Below are 18,114 nucleotides of genomic sequence, written 5' to 3'. Positions count from 1 at the left end.
AATGTTTATTGTTGGAGGTTAAACAATTTTGTAATATAGTAACAGAAAATTAAATAAAACATTTAATTACTTTTCCGTACTGTAAAACGATTCGTGTGTGTATGAAAAAATTACAAATATTCTACATAAATTATGAGACTAATTCTGGTTACAGTAGGTAATGAAAATATACTAAAAAAATTTACTACCTATACTAAAAAATATATTATAAGACTAACAGTATGATGAATGAATTCGTAGTACGAACTTGGTACGCTGTTGTTGTGTTGGAAAATATTAACATATTTAGATATTTGGTCGCACTGCATGCGCGTGTTATCAAATCGTTTGTCTTATCAACTAAAGTTTACGGCCCAATCGACTGCCGACTTGTCAATATACTTATCTGCGGTGTAAAGTGTAAACAATTTCCAGAGATATACAGCTCGTACTATTATTGATAAATGCAGTAATATGCATTGGTCGAACGTTTTTTGAATGAAATCGTTTCGTTCTGAAATTATGTGAAATGTTTTCGGGATAGGCCGTCATTTACTGGTCGTGTACATCTATGTGTTTGTTGTAAATGTGGTAGGGATCTTTTTTTTTTTATCGTGGAAACTGGGTGCGCGGACTCTTGCACCGATGGAGGATCCGGCCATTCCTATTGAACTTGATGACATCAAAAGACCTGATCAAGTCGTGACAATGGCCACTGCTGACAATTTGAAATTTGGCGTGCTCATTGGGCTCGTCGAAGTGGGCCAAGTTACCAACAAGGAGGTGGTGAACACCGTTTTACACCTGGTAAGCCAATTAGTTGCTATTGTCAAGTGATAACAATGATACATTAGTCTTGCTCTCTATTTGAATTCATTTCAAATGAGCTGTTGTAAAATATGCAAAACTGCAATTCCCTAAGACGTGTGCTTATTTATTGCTCGTGTCCAAAATTAATATTTAATAAAGAGGAATCAGATTTGAAAAAAAGAAATATGTATGTATAAATATATTTGAATTATGTGTTATGAATTTGAATAATTGATCATACTGAAATACTAAAATTAGTATTTGTACTCAGTGTAGTTTCTAAAGAATTGCTATTAAAAGTTAGTCGAATACGTACTTAACTTAGATTGTACTACTCGGCGGTTCCTAACCATTTACCTTAGTCTTTTTTTGTCATATTTTGCTGTTTTCGAATATTGTGTAACATATTATTTATACAGGGTGATCATTTTATCGTTAACCACTCAATATCTTCATTGACTGGTCGATAACCAGTATTAGTTGTTCAAAACTGGTTATCAATCAGTCAAAATTTGTAGTACATTATTCTAAACTTAAAAAGTTAATAAAATGTATGTATTACCATTTAAGTTTCAAAAACTTCTATCAAAAACACTAAATTGGGAGGGGAGTAAAAACAAAAATTTAATTTCTTATTAAACCCTATGAGTTATTGAGTGGTTCACGATAAAATGATCACCCTGTATTGCGCTATAAGTTAAAAAACATTGAGTAAAGAAAAGAAAAACTAACAAAATTAAAGATGCGTTTTTAGAATAGTATAGTAACATGTAAAGTAACATAACTAAAATCTTATCTCAGCATTATTAATGTTTACAAACATTTTACACTGTTTAGTAAAACAATATTCATTTTTTTCTTGAATTGCCAATGTTTGCAACACATTGTGTAGAGTAATTTAGCTCTAATTCACACTCGGTGTTATTAAATTTTAATTAAAAACTATTTTGTTAACACATAATTTTCTGTTTTTAATTATTAGTATTATTATTTATGTATACATCATACAAAACACAACTTCATTTTTGTGCTACATACATTTTGTGTGTGTAACACTAGTGATATAATATACTAACACTATTTAGTATTTTGTTATATCTTTTATCATAGAGTAATTATAGACAGCTATTAGTAATTTTAGACTAATTGTAGTATAGATAGACAATTTATTAAAAAATGCAAGTGTATTATGTATATGTTGGGGAGTGTCACATTAAATTGCCTATCTATGGTATATTTTAGTCTAGGTCTATTGGAATTTGACGTTTTTAATAGCTATACTTATTATTCAGGCATTATCGGTAATAGTAGGTATTTTAAAAATAGTCAGTATTTTTGATAATTACTAATGTGCTTAACTAAAATTTACCGTGTGACTCATTTACAATAATTTATTAATTCCAATTATTAACTAAAATAATTAACCAACTAAGGTGTATTAAGTATAATCAAATTTAGTATTTAAAATTCTATTACACTTATCAAAACATTATAATAATTAACTATAAACCTAAATTGTAGTAGGTATGTAAGGTTTTAAATATTTACGTAATGCATCAATGTGGGTATAATCACTGAAATATAACCATTATTATACTAGCCAACACACAATTTTTTTTTAAATGGTAATATATACTGAAAATTGATTTTCTTTGGAATTACGTCCTTTGCTAAATAGGCTGACAATATTGTTTTTAATGTACTACAAAAATCCCAAAGGCATATACAAAAAAAAACGCCTCAAACGATTTTTTAATTTTTAGAAACTTGAAGTTCCTTTGAAAAAGTAATATTTGATCAATTAATGGTAAATTAAGTTTTAAAATAGTAAAAATTAATTGTGCTCCTATTTTTTTTTACATTGAATGCATAATTTAACAATATTGTTAAAAATTACCCATCTATAATTGAAAAAAAAAAATTAACAAGATTGACCTGCTAAATATTGCTTTGCGCTATTTTTTTAAAAAAATGTTACCTATTTAGAACGAAATACTTTAATAATAGGTAAGAAAAGGCATACCTTATTAATTTGTCATGATCTGACTCATAATATAATTTATTTTTAATGATCATTACAAAAATCAATATTTTTCTAAATCTAGATTAAAGCCTGAGGCATTATTACTGGTGCTACTTGCTCTAAATAATAAAGGAGTATGCTTTTTACTTATACGAAGTATAAAAGACAGCTTTTTTCCCCATTCGTAAATTTTCCAATTCACTATTTAATTATACTATTGTTAGTATTTTTATGTTTTTGACTGTATATTGATAGTACTTAGTTTTAAAAATCATTAGGGTCGAAATGAAGTTCCAAGCAAAAATCACATATTACTGGCTTACTTAAATAAACAATTTTTCCAAAACATAATATCTGATTTATTGGACAACAATTACAGAAGTTAAAAAAAAAGGTTAAAATAAGTTTTTTTTTAATAGAGTTATTTTTCCAGACCAGTAGATTTTATTTGTCTTGGAGAGAATAACTCGGACAAAACAAATTTGTTTTTAACTTTTTTTTTTTTTTATATTGTAAAATGGTTGTTTAATTCTGAAAAACATTTAGTTTTTAAAAACTATGTTTTGTCTTTTGTGTTGGTACATTTTTGTTGAAGTTGCTTACCCTTAAATCCCGCCCATAAAAAATTATTCTGTGGTGTATCGGCAATATTTAACCGTGGTTAAGTATTATATATAAAAAATGTAACATATATAAAAAATTCACATTATTAAGAAACGTGGTAATCATTAACTGTAATTTTATTATTATTTTATAATTTAAAAAAAAAAACGAATTCTTGTACACTTACAGTTAATAGAAACTAAAAAAAATGTAACATACGAGCTTATACTTGAATTCTACTTCTTCGAGCTCGTAAAATGGTTATTGTTAATTCGATATAGTATATTCAGGTTATTGTTGTGCGAGCTATGTGTCTAGCTAACAATATGTGTTCAAACAATACTACTAGGTATTCAGCTCAAAATGTGTTTAATTCAAACAAACGGTCTATTAAAACGAAACATATACAAACCACAACATTCAAATTAATTAATTTTATGATGTTTAGTCATCTCCGCCAGTCATTACTTCCATGAATTCTGTAACCGATAAAAATTTGTAATTAAATTCGTGGTATTAACATTTTCCTGACGTGTCTGTATTTTGTCTTGTAATTTTATAACTTGTGTTTTTCTTAAAATGTTGGCATGTCATTCGCATACAATGATTAAGTTTTGGTTCCTTATTAAGGGGAACGGAAAGCGCCAAATCGTATTCAAATAAAGACTAAAACAAGAAGTCACATTCTGTATTGTTAACTAAACAGATTACATTTTTTTATTTTTATTAAGTATAACACCTCTATGGAGGCTAAAAAGACGATTTTTTTATATTTCTCTTTTCAACGTTTTATTATAAGCGTTTATATTTTTACTTTTTCTTATGATATTTTTTAATAAATCTAACTAATTTTCTGATTGCTAAATCAAAAATTGGTCTCTAATCCCCTATAAAGAAAATAGTAAGCTTCACATAAAAAAAATAAAAATTTAATTCCGTCCAATAGACACGCCGGAAAATAACTTCTACGAAAGTCATTTTATATCAAAATTTCGCCATAACTCGGAGAAAAATAACTTAACTTAATATTTTTTTACATTTAAATTAGTCGGCATACTTAAAATGGTTACTAAATAAATGTTTGTCAAATATTGCCCATAAAATGATGTATAAACAGCATTAGATTAATATTTTTTTCTTCGTTCATTTTAAGTTACACTTAACTGTTTTATACGAATCTAGCCATCGGTTTAGTTATCATTAATGAACTCTATATTATTATACTCAGTATCAATATTTGTGCATCCCGGTTAATGTAATATAAATATTCTATTAAATAAATAAGATTAATCCTGTAGCGGTCTTCAAGGACATCGTCTATACCCGTAATCCAGGGATAGCATATTCAGCTAATAATGGCAAAAACGTTATTTTATCTTAATGTATTATTAGAATACAAATTCTTTTCACACTTTAATTGTTTGGCACCACACAAAAGGAGTACCTAGGTATAATTTGGTATTTGATAAAATCTTGAGTATAGCCAAGTCATTAAAGAGATCATAATACAGTCTTACGTCGGAAATTACCAAATTAAATCGTCATTTTAATCAAGTCAGATTTTTGATGGTTAATAAATACTGCTAGATGTCATTATGTTTATGTTGACGTTTTTCATGCAGGATGCAGCATTATTTTATCCAAGTGTTTTGTTTATATATAATACTTAAAAGTAATTTTAAATAGTTTATTTCTAGTTTTTTTTTATAATAAAAAATTATTTGGGTCGTATTGGAGAGCTAAGCTGCTCGGTCGCCAAGAAAAGAATGTTGGCGTTTAACCAGATAAGCATATCGTTCCACTCAATATATTTTTAATGTTCTTTTTTTTTTGTTATAAAAATACAAGTTTTATAATAAAGGCAATCACATCTCCGAATTTATTCAATAAATTTATGATGGGTGTATTAAAATATAATACACGTGTGGTATCTTATAAAGCGTTATAATTTAGACTTAAACGCTGAGTTCAACGATTCAATATTTTTCGTTCCTTTACTTTATTTACTTTTACATATAAGTATGTATATATATATATATATAAATCTGTATGTAAACAATAGAATTTGTTTTACAGTGTTCGCGATTTTATTTTGTCGGGTCAAATATAGTTATAAAAACTAATTAAATTTATTATTTAATTGATTCGCTTATTTATTATGATAGGTATTCGTGAAGCTATTTATCAAACAATAAATGAAGTCTCAGTTTTGCATAAGGTTGAAAGCATTTATTAGTTTAAAAAGTAACTAGACATGTTATTATTCATTTTCTAGCAATATACTGTGTTAACGAATGCTTTTAACTATGAGTTTGACCTCATGCACATGGGACTATAATCAATAGCCCGCTCTGTTTACTCAACAGCTGTACAAACAATGTGTTGATGCCACTAAATAAAGTAGTAAATTTTGACATTTAGTGTTTGAATTGACTGATGATATGATCAGTAAATGTCCATAATAATTGTATTAATATTACTGAGAGCTTCTGATACGTTAGGCATTAAGGTTTATATGGATTGTCAAACATTTTTACTTATAATATATTCTATTAAGCTATTAGTTATTGTATTTTAAAATTACGTGTCAAATTAACTAGATATTTTTAAGATTAAACAAAATATCACACAGCTGATTTTAAATTTAATAATTAAGTCATATAGTCATATATTTTGGCTTAATTTGTATTCATTTTTGGTACTTTTGGTTTATCGCGAATACCTAACGGGTTTGTGACCATCAGTGCGGTAGTCCACTGCATATTTAGGTAGTCGCGATCACCCAAAAATACCTAATTTTTTTTACATTTACGTGTTCATATATGAACAGAATTACTAGAAGTTACTTAGTACCACATTTTAGGAAATGGATGATGCAATGCTTCTAAAACTACATTCCCAGTCCGCAAGGTCTTGTACCTGTATCTAAAAAGCATAATTATTGTAAATCAATTGTACAAAAATACGAACCATCAAAATCCACAGTTCCAGAACCGTCTGAATCGATTTCTTCTATCATCATGTCCAAATCTTCGTTGGTAATTTTATCATCTAATTCTTTTAGAATCTCTCGTAAGACATCTGTAGTTATATAACCGTTGCCTAAACAAAAGAAAAAAAACTTGACGTTATAATACTTATCTTCAATAATAATCTTATACTAAGCTATAGTTTAACCATTTATTAGTATAACAACCTTCTTTGTCATATAATCTGAAAGCTTCTTTTAATTCAGCTTGCATGGCTTCTGCATCTTCCGGTTCATCTTCTGTTAAAAATCCAGCTGCTAACGCAACAAATTCTTCGAATTCCAATTCTCCAGAACCTGTTAATAATGTATTAATATTTTCACTTTATGATTGGTTTAACACTATACTATAATTAAGTTATAGATTAACAATAAGAGCTAACTGTTATTAAATAAGTAATATTATTATTCTAATAATTAAATTCTTATTAAATAAAAAATAGTATAAATATTACTCAACGAGCATAACTTGATCATGGCAAAAATAAGGATATAGGTTTTTTAAGAATTTCATCTTTTAAGCTTAATAGTACTTTTAATGTATATTACCAGAATTTTAAGTAGAAAAATAACGTTTATTAACCTTTCTTTGTATTATGGGATAAATATAGGCATTATTTGACAAAAATGTTGTTTTAATAAATTTGTATTATGTTAAATAATTTTCAAGTTTGTAACTAGTATTAGCTTTAAGGTATAGTTTTAACTATAGACATTTCTCTTTAAGTTATAGTGATTTTGATGGTTAAAATTGCTTAACGGGAAAAATGGCGATGCCTCATAATAAGTTCGAATTTTGATAGATTTGGAAAACTTTTTACAGTTCGCATAGAGTTCCGATTTTCATGTATAATATTTCTATAGCTATAATATATGTTTATGTCTTAAAATGTTTAACTTAACTATACGATTTTTTTTTTGTTAGTTGAATAAAAAATATGAGATTTATGCGTACTGTCGAAAACAAAAGAAAAATTATTAAAATCCGATTACTTTATGAGGCGTTATTGTTTTTTCTGTAAGCAATACAATTTTGGGACCGGGCCCCTTAAATAAGTTATGGTTTCCCTATCTAACTTTGTATGACTTACCGTCTGCGTCAACTTCAGCTATAATTTCTTGTAATCTATCTTCAGACACCTCATGACCCAGCATTTGGAGGATTGTGCCCACCATATTTGTTTCTATGTGACCTTTGTCCTGGGCGAATGCGTCAAATGCCCGTTTTAAGACTATTGTCAAATAAATGTACAGATTAATAACTATTTTATACATATTGATTCAAAATAAAATTATTTTCTTATAATCGGTATAATCAATGAGTACATACTAAAAACGTATGATGTAAATAACAAAGTTAAATAGAAAAATATAATATACTCACGGGCTATTTGATCTTTATCGAGGTCGTCCTGAAAATTAAATACATAGTATTACAAGGTTGCCTATAGTATATTTCATTATTTAATTAAAGACAATTTACTTTTGATACCATTTTGTTACGTCTATAAAATACGAAAAACAACTATAAAAATCGCGTCGCTCTCGCCGACGAATACTATATCCAAGAATTAAATTTAAAGGTGTCTACTATAGCACTTAAGACAGCCGACTGACAAACGTCAAATAATTAAATGGTCTGAAGCCAAGTACCGATTGTCTCTCTACCGGCTGGTGTTCAAGTTATTATTTCGCCTATACGGACTGTCTATTCCGTGAACTATTTGTGTAGAAATTCCCTGGTTAAAAGTATAGAATATTTATGGTGTTTATTATCAGAGAAATTGTTCTCTTTATTTCGTCAAAGCAACGATCTTCTAGAACGTCTGTAGCAGTAATATTCTAACAAATCATATTGTTAGTAAAATTGTATTTTGTTTTGCGAGTTAATTAACCGATATTTTTGGTAGATAAGCATTAAATTATTAATCGTATTGTATACTGTTCTCTCTATATCTTAAAGAAATATTGCTATTTTTAACTTGTTTTAGCTATTTTATCGGTTTTTTAGAAGTCATATGGTTAAAAGAAATTTTTATAAATAAGTGGTGCATTGGACACTATTTTGGCATTCGATTATGGTTTTGTTGAGTTTAAATTTAAATGTCATTTGGCGTTCGTGCAAATCAATTTTTACTTACAAGACTCTATATCGACGTCCTAGTTCAAAAGTACGACAAACCAACGTTTATTGTAGTAAAAATTAAACGTTAAACTTTTGTATTTCCGTAGACTGTATCATCACAAAATTAAAATATTTATAAAATAACGTTTTACAAACCTAAACCTTTAAATTTGTATGAAGAAGAGAGATTGTACAACTTATGAGTGTTACAATTTACAGTTTTGATCAGGGGCATTGTATGGGGTTCATTAGTTTGTGACGTTAAAAACGTTTTTAAATTGCCTTTTTGGTAGTACAAATAAAAGTGGAACTACTTTATAAGAGTGATTTTTTCAGATGATCTCATGAACGTTGCAAGGCAATTTTTACACAACTTTCTTAATTGTTAAATATTAAAAAATAATAGTATAACATAATATTATTAAATATTATAAATAAAAATCAAAGTAATAATGGTCTTGGCAGTGACCAAAAAAGGAGTCAAGCGCCGGGCAACCATAACGTACAGTGTACTGTGTACACTATGCTATTTTTTAAATATTCTTCTTCTTACTCTAGTGCTATGGTCGCTTAGCGAATGTCAGCAACCACATCGCATTATTTACTAATATTGTAATATGCTTATATCGTACTCGTTCGTAGCTGTATTATTGCTACATGTTTTTTGATTTACTGTTCTATGAATTATTATATTTAATTGTGTTTATGAAAAAAATATTTCATTTATCATCATACACGTGTATGTGTGTGTGTGTGAGTGAGAGTGACACGTTTAAGTTGCAAAACTTAATATTTAGTCTTAAATAATTGTTTTATAATTCCGGCCGATTCTCCCCAGCAGGTAATAGCTCCCGGTAGTCGACTGGCAGTGTGGCTTATACACAAGTTGTACGGTGTATTTTGCAACGTGAAGTTAAACAGGCTTTCCTGCTGTACCTATTTCAAAATTCTCTCGCTCGTACCCCTTGTTTCACTCCTCTCGCCGTTCGCAAATTATTTATTGTACTTACTACTATTTCATCCATACTATGCAAAACTACCAACAATGTAATAACAATACGAGATACGGGTTTTACCAGCTAATATTTGTATCATTATTTCGGTTGTATATTAAATGTTTTTCTGCTTTGAGCTATTGGGGGGCAAAAATGTATTTCTTGATTACGTTTTTAACTATTTATTGATGCATACACACAACATTACTTAAATCAATATTACAAAAGTCGTTTCGAGCTCTAGTAATAATAGATTACCTACAGAAGTTTTTTCAATTTGTTTCTGTAACCTATGTGTATTTAAGAAAAGAAAAACAATTAGCTTACTTTTCCAACAGCGTTGTCTTTAATATGTCTGCCTTTGCTATTCGTGCTAATCAGTGATAATTGGTCTTTGGTTTTTGTGGTCTTGTTCTGTATTAAAAGAGCCCATTTTTGCAGAGGAAAGAAAAAACAATTAATTTTAATTTTTTAACATTATTTCATATTGTTCGACTGTATCTTATTGTATTTCAATTTTGTTATATTAATATTCTAAACATATTTTTCTGGTTTTTTTATATATATATATATATATATATATATATATATATATATATATATTTATATTGTTATAACTCAAGTTTATCTAAGTATCTTAAGACGAATGATTCAAATCATATATTATTTTTTCTATTGACGATTTATAGTTGTTACGTTTAGTGAAACTGAGGGAATTTACAACTAACAAAAAGGTAAACATATTTACCTGTCGAGTTTGTAGCATAGTTTTGCATTAGAGAATTAGTGGGCGAACGCGGGTTTCTGTAAAAGTTAATTAAGTAAATCTATGTAATTAGTAGTATGTTAGTAGTATAACTAACATTGTTACAAATCAGTATTTTTTTAAAAAATGTTTTTACATTATACTTGGAAGTAGAGTTCCGTTACATTATGAGTATGAACAGTTAAATAAAATTACAACGTTCAGTTCATCAGTAAATAACGAGCTAAACATAATATTTGTTTAACAACTGTACGTACATTTTTAAGTTTAACCTTTGTTCATACAACTTACTCATTAACTTCCTGTACTTAAATGAAACACATTTATGATTAAAACATTAAAAAAAAAATTTATATTTTAAACTTATTATACAAAATAATAATTTTTATTTAAAACTGTTACATATATTTTTTTTAAAACAGTTTCATGGAATTAAAAAAGTTATTTTTAAAACTTTTAAAATAAAAGTTCAATTATTTGGTTAATTATAATTTATCAGTCTTTAACTTATTTTAGAAAAATGCTTACATTACACGTAGGCAAATTTTTCTAGCTAATGTACTAATTTTTGCATCTCATGAAACCTCATCACAACCCTTCCAACCTTTATCGCCGGCTACATTAAGCATAATATTATAAATTGGTTTCGCGGCTTGATTGAACCATACTCAATAAATGTAATTTGTTAATAAGCCCGGTTTACCTTCTCGTTTACAGTCGAAGGTTCGAACCCAACCCAACCAAATTTGGACTGAGTTAAAATCCAACCGGAATAATGTACTTTGGAATAGAACAGAGTATTAATTTTATATTATTCTTTTAATTTTTTTTTTTATTTTCTAGCTTTTTATCCCAGTGTTCATTATCTACAATTATTTTTGTATAAGTAATAGAAATTAAAATATTTTCCACGCCTACTATATAATATCTTCATAATATGAACTTATGTTTTAAAATAAGAATTTCAAGGTAATATATAAAAGTTTTTAACAGAAAATTTGATTTTGTAAAATTAAAGTAAAAATATAACTTTTCCTTGTATTGAAAAATGTGTTACTTGTTGAATTTAAGTACAATTGGAAAATAAGTTCAACATTTTTTATTTAAATGAACAAATCTATAACATTTATTTGGAACAGTTCAACGAATCATTTTATATTGTTCGTGACTTTTAATGTTAGCAAACGTAACACAAAATTAACGGTTAATGCATCCCTGCTTGGAAGTGTATTTTGCAACTGTGTAAATGAAAATTCTCTATTTACTGTTTAAATGAGCATCACAATTGATAACAAAATAAACAGTATATCTACTAATTTAATATCTGTATACAAATCTGGTATCACAATTTGCTTGTTTTACCGTTTTAATTTATTTTGCAATTAGCGAATGGAATATTTTAATTAATAATATTAATATTACATGAACTTATTAAACTAAGAAGTGTTCCTAATAAGAAAAGGGTTCTTCTTAAGCGGAATTCGTTTTAATGAATATATGAATTGCTGCTGAAATGCGATTATAAACAATATTAATAATATAATTATTTTAGTGTATTTGACATTGCTTTAATAATTAAAATCCAATTACTACTCCTTAGTGTTTGCATTTGTCGATTCTCTAAAGTATACATTTGCAATACTATTCTCGTTTGTTTTGTTAAACATAAAATGTTATTTCTTCCTTGATATGATTTTTTTGGTTTTGTTTTAATGATCATAAATGTCTTTGTTATAACTGATTGTTAAAAAAACAAACTTAAAACAATAACAAAGAAAGTTTTAATTGCAATTAATAATAAAAATCTCGTCAATTGCTTACTCATTTCCATTACGTTGGACGTTGTTATGCTAAAATGTTAATCAATAATTTTTTTAAAGTTGATATTTTGGATATTTTAAACTATACGTGTTGGTTTTATGATTCTCATAGTCCTGACATCCCAATTAATATTATCGAAAATTGCTCTTATATTTTTTACCAGAGACTGGTCTGGTTAATTCATACTAGGTTGCATGACCATAAATCGCAGGGTATATAGCCAATTAAAATCGGCTCTGTAACAATAATTGGACCCTTGTTAGTTAGTTATGGTTCACAAAAGATAAATTACATTTGATCTATATAACTAAAAAATATAGTCGCATTATAGATGATTTAATATTTTAAAATTAAACAAAAGAGGGCCATTTATTGAAATATATGGAGCTTTATTTAACCACATTGAGTGTGATCCATTCACTGCACTGCACTGTAACACTTTTAAAGAATTTTATGAACCCTTTCTAAAGCAACAGACTTTGGAGTTGCATTCCTTGAATTCCACGTGCGCCCCCTTATGGGGTAATATAAATACGTATTTATAACGTTAACGCTGTCAATAGCGTCTATTCAAAAATGCTTTTTAAGTAAGGTAAAAAAAAAATAAGAAAAATATTATGAAACGTTGATCAACTTTACGTTACGTTGACAGGTGTTTTTTATGTACAAAAAACGATCCTTTTAATAATATCTAGCTTAATTGTAGGAGTTATTAAAACTCCCTAACTCCCCTCTCGGTACAGTAGTTGATAAAAAAATAATATTTTTCTGTAATATAACTTGATGTCTGCTGTCAATTCTAAAAATAAAATAAACATTTAGAAATAATAATTATAAGGAAGTCGTATAACGTATTTTGTTTTCTAGATATTTTAAGTTCATTTTAAATGGATTTTTGTGACATGACAGCAGCTCGTTGTAAATTATAGGACTGAGCTCGTGTAATTCATGAGCTGTATTAATAAAACGCAACCGTATAAATTTTTCCTTTAGTCCGCTTCGCTAAACTCAGCAAAATCTTTGAACCTGACAGCAATTTATAGGCTTTTAATAGTTGTCGTTGCTGAGACAAATATCTATTATTTTTTATCGTTTTTGGTTATATATATATATATATATATAACAGCCTTTAGTTATTTTCTCTTGTTATAACGGTAAACGTGTACTTATTTCATTTTTTATCTATCTCTGTTGACTTTTGATGAAAATGTTTACTGTTAGAGCTATGCATTACCTTTGACAGGCTTGTGTCACGATTTTATAATCGAAATAAATTATTTAAAGCGCATATTACTGGTAGTTAATAAATGTACATTATTTATTAACAAATGAAATAAATTAATAAATAATTCATGTATATAAACAATGGTAAACACGTATTTCATTATAAACGTCTCCAGAATAGTGTATGAAATGCCCAAACAAGATTTTTAATTTATATACTCATAACAAGGAATGGTTATTGTTAGCAATAACACGATAACGGTGCTATTATGACACACCTCGGCATACAACTCTAACAGTTTATATTTGTATTTATTGAATCCAGGGTATTATCAAAAATGCATTTTTGGGGTTCAAAAGGAGTAATTGCCTTAAAAATATTTATACAACTACAGGGAAATACATTTTTTAATTTAAATTAAATTACTATTTTTCTTCAAGTATAAATTCTATGTAAACTTAGAAAAAAAAAACGCCTACGATGAATTTTCGAAAAATATATTTGTTTCCTTCAATTAGCTACCATTTCAGTGACTAAGGGGAAAATAATTGCTGAAATACTTCAAAACATGTTTTCAAATGATTTAGAAAAATTATTTCTGAATGAAATCATACATTTCAAAAGTCATTTAAAGTCCTTAAATTTAGATAACATCAAAAGTATACCGAAAACTATACAAGCAATGACCGGGTTTTAAGAGATTTTTTTTAAACAGTTTTTACTAATGAATTAGCCTTTTTTTACTAAAAACCCTTGGGTGAAATAATTATAAACACGGCACTGTTTTGTACAATTTTAGGATTTGTATTGCTATTTGTTAATATTATGTTTGCTTTTTTATGTATGTTTTTAAACAATAGATAATAGCATAACGACCTAGTGTAAGGGCAGTAAAAAACGTCCTATGGTAGTGCCTAGTAGATTGTGTTGGTACGATTTTCTTTGTAGTGCGCGTGTGAAAGAAATTGAGATATTCGTCAAACGTCGGGTGCGATCATCGGATTATGACTACTATAATATAAGTACATACGATGATGAGTATATAAGAGATGTCATTTATCGCTTAAAGATGGCAGCACCGTGTTCCGGTTATCCGCCGGGCAAACGGCGGTTGCACTACCCTCTGCCGGCGTTCGTTGATTCGGGGGAGGCTGTCTGCTGTGCCGCCACTCTCGCCGCAGTCGTCGGTTTTTCGCACACGGGTCGGCGGTCTTCGGGTGTTTTCTCTCCGTTTCGACTTGGACGCCGTCGTCAAGTACTAGTTACGGTAGTATATCCGCGTGTGTTATTTTTTATAAGACCACTCGAGTGGATTTTTTTTTTTTTTTAAGTGCACTACACGTCTGTCTAGTATTTTTGCTGTCGGAAATTTCGTACGGTTGAACTCGGCGGCAACAACCCTATGCCGCCGCTGCCTGATAACTCGCTTATCCGCCGCCACCGTAGTCAAGGGTCGTCCAGTAGAACCACCGCTGCTTATATAGGTTTTATTTTTGTTCTAATCGTCGGGTTAATGACACGAAATTGCTTTCTCCGATATGTCACGTAATTGTTTATAGTTAACAATTAATATCGAGTTTCTATAAAATAATGGCCGTATAGAAACGCGTTTTTATTTATAATTATCATATATGTATATTAAGCATTGTGTCTCAGGATGACAGTTACATAACTGAAAATACTCATTTGCTAGTGATTAATTGAAATCTTTTTGTTTTATTAAAACCACACAAACAATTTTTAGAGAATAATTGTAATGTCAAAAAGTTTATAATTTTAACGAACGATTGTTTAAATTTTATCGTAACTGTCATTTTGTGGACACGTTATGCATGTGTATTGACGGGTGGAAGTATTTCATATTTCGGTTAGGTGAAACATATCGAAAAGCAATATCACGAAATGGTCATTCGAGTAATGTCAACGTTTTCTTTAAATCGTTCAACCAATAAACAAAAATCATCGTCTCTAGAACATTTTTTGTGTGATGGTTGGACGGCGTTCCGTATAGGCAATGTTGCTACGTTTGTGCTCTTAGTAAATGCTGTCGTAGCGAAAAACTAAAACCGAGGTGTCTAAAAATGTCGAAATGACAGGATGAGGTTGTGAATGGATGCGTGATATTGCCTAAAGGAAGTTTTGTGTAAAATCTCAGTAGGGTGACGGGAAATTCCAGAGTTCCTAAAAAATCGTTGTTGTTAAAACTAAAATCATCTATACTTGTCTAATCATCTATACTTTCTAGATTTAATTTAATTTTTAGAAATTTATGAACGTTGACTGCATTTTCGAGTTGAAAGTTATTTAACAAATGTTTTATTACCAATACAGTTCTTGTTTCAGAAAATATAGCTATAGTATTGTAAATTATACGTTTGCATAATTTATGTAAATGTTTATACAACGACGTATAATAACAAATAGGAATGTCATTTTTTTTTTAAATTTTTATTCTTTAAAAAGTAATTGGTATATGATAATTCAATACAATTTAACCAAAGCCTACATTTAACTTCGTGCAATTCAGTCGGGAGAGTATACTTTAGGCTCTTAGACTGTTTGCATGATTCGTGAACAAACATTTATCTAATACTTCATGGGAATTTTCCATCGTTAGTCAACTAAAAATTTTCTATTTCTATATTTAGGACTATGTAAAATCATAAACCCCAAATGTTAATTGTATGCATTAATTTTTCTTGCTGTACCTAAATGGATCTTCTTAAAATGTTAACTGGTTAGAATATTGTATATTTAATTGGCAATTTCATTAAATTTAATTCAAGGAAAGTGGAAAAATTAAAAAATAATTATCTGCTGAGCAATCTAGTTAGATGTCTATAATCAACAGAGGAGTTGTTTTTATTTTTAGTATATCTGTATACGCTTTAATTTGTAAATTAAATGTACAATTTTGTGTGGGAATATGATAACTACACACACTTTTGTCTTCGTATTTTATGGTTATTTAAAAAATTATCTATATCAATTTATTAGTGTTTAATGGATATTAAATCGTATTTGCTTAATCCATTTGTATGTACAATAAATATTTTAATTAAATTTTTAAGTGTTATTTTTATGATTTTCGTTTTAAAGTCTGTAAAAAAAAAACGAAGCGTATTATTCTAGACGTTTATATACATATACCTTGCTATCAAAATTGAGACTTTGAAGAGGGATAAAGGCATTTGGTGGTGGGTTTTGAGCACAATAAAAACGAATATAGTTGTTCGGTTAAGATCCAAGCGTCGTCTGAATAAATGTTTTTTTTATGATCATACTGTAAAATTATCCAGTTTCCAAGTGTAATTTTTCTGTAAAGGGAATTGTGCAACAGCACATAAGCTTTTGAAGGTTAAAGGCGTTACAGTATAATATTCTTTCTTATTTTTATAAGATTCGTTTCATTTTAACCGTGTGTCCTTGTTTTATATTATCTTTTGTGCATGGAATGTACGCACCACTTTGATTTACTGGATACTACAAAACATTTTACTTAAAGAGGATGCTACACACCCGTTATTTATCTGCCAAAAATGGTTTTGCAGGGGACAAGTATACGGTATTTACAGTAACCGTACACAATTTTTACAATGGAGAAAAACTTTATCTATGCCTTAGCGTTTTTAGGTTTTTGATAACTTAAACACATACAAAATTATTCATTTGTAATATTTCTTTTTTTAATTTATAAAAAATCAACTGTCAATACTGGCCTCACATACTTGTCCAGCGTAAAAAAGTACTGTTGAAAAAAAAATGTAATCTATCCTATAGAAATGACTGTGGTAGTCTGACAAAAAAAATGGCAATCAGTAAAGAATCTATATTATTATATTAATAAGTGTACACAATAGTTCAAGCTCTAAATTAAGATTTTACGAAAATTTGCCATTACATCACTCCTTAGGAAATATATTTTACGTTTTACTCATATTCTCTGCAATAGAAATAATATTATACATATATATATATATATATATAGGATGTTAAAATCATCTACAACGGATATCTTTATGATAGTTTATTTTCCTGATTTAAGATCACTGTAATTTATGCATTTTATGATTAAAATGAAAATACTTCTAGAATATTATTTAATACCAACAAGATTAAAAATAAAAATAATAATATTTAGTCATATAGTACTTTGGTAATTACAAGTTTTCGCATGCATCCATCCTTAATGAACGTTTATTCTGGGCAAGTTTCATAGATTTTAAAAATTTGTTTGAAATAAATACGACGGTATTTATATTCCCGCTCATTTCGTTATTGATTTTAGCATTTGTTCGTTTATTATTAGGCGCAAATTTCGGAGATATTGTGTAATGCTGAATATAATTTGCATAGATTTATATTTTTTTATAAGGGGAAACAGACGGTATAAAGAACTTAAGAAAATGGTTTTAATAAATGTATTTATTTTTTATCCGAGAGATAAAAATATTTTTTTTTTTTTTTAAAGGAGGCAAAATAAAATTAATTAAATGGTCGTAATGTGTTTTAATTACCAGAGAGACTGTCGGTGTCAGATATTTTAACATCTTGAATAAGTCGGCTACGTTAAACGCAACGGATTGCGGTTAATTTAACAGATTGAATGTACCGCTTTCTTTTTAGTAACCGTACATCTTTAATTTTTTCTCAATTTTCGAAATATCTTTTAGCGTACCGAATAATGATTGAAAAAATGTATGCAACTCGTTATAATTAACTGTCATAATTTATTTAAA

At 28.2% G+C, this 18,114-nt stretch overlaps 2 protein-coding genes across 7 annotated transcripts in view; one reads left to right on the top strand and one right to left on the bottom strand.

Moving 5' to 3' along the window:
• Positions 1-381: 381 nt before the first annotated feature.
• Positions 382-18,114, top strand: part of LOC126846931 (neurobeachin) — a 157,219-nt gene continuing 139,486 nt past the window's right edge. For 2 of the 5 annotated variants that reach the window (XM_050586833.1, XM_050586830.1), the window contains exon 1: positions 382-786. In XM_050586833.1, the coding sequence (XP_050442790.1) occupies positions 625-786 (162 nt within the window). In that variant the 5' untranslated portion in view covers positions 382-624. Of the gene's footprint in view, positions 787-14,640; positions 14,860-18,114 lie in introns of those variants that run through there. The other 3 variants (XM_050586831.1, XM_050586829.1, XM_050586832.1) reach the window with 2 other exon arrangements.
• On the bottom strand, positions 3,768-8,072 carry LOC126846935 (troponin C, isoallergen Bla g 6.0101-like). Of its 2 annotated transcripts, none has more exons than XM_050586838.1 (6): positions 7,927-8,072; positions 7,828-7,855; positions 7,535-7,675; positions 6,612-6,740; positions 6,386-6,517; positions 3,768-3,894 (listed from the first exon to the last, which is right to left on the bottom strand). In XM_050586838.1, the coding sequence occupies exons 1-6, from the start codon at positions 7,936-7,938 to the stop codon at positions 3,860-3,862; spliced, it is 477 nt and encodes a 158-aa protein (XP_050442795.1). In that variant the 5' UTR covers positions 7,939-8,072; the 3' UTR covers positions 3,768-3,859. The 2 variants fall into 2 exon arrangements, with proteins under 2 accessions (XP_050442795.1, XP_050442796.1); XM_050586839.1 differs by having other exon boundaries at positions 7,936-8,071.

The sequence above is a fragment of the Adelges cooleyi genome, unplaced genomic scaffold, assembly GCF_023614345.1.
Source record: "Adelges cooleyi isolate 19-005CV unplaced genomic scaffold, UGA_ACOO_1.1 ACOO_flye_CR_arks_rails_tigmint_CR_PRNA_9, whole genome shotgun sequence".
NCBI lineage: Eukaryota > Metazoa > Arthropoda > Insecta > Hemiptera > Adelgidae > Adelges > Adelges cooleyi.
This window is presented reverse-complemented; position numbering and strand designations above follow the sequence as displayed.

Coding starts and splice junctions, on each gene's coding strand:
- LOC126846935 (XM_050586838.1), bottom strand. Junction 6,518..6,611: donor CAGATTATATGACAAAGAAG/GTTGTTATACTA, acceptor TCTTTTGTTTAG/GCAACGGTTATATAACTACA. Junction 3,895..6,385: donor TGGAACTGTGGATTTTGATG/GTTCGTATTTTT, acceptor TATCGGTTACAG/AATTCATGGAAGTAATGACT.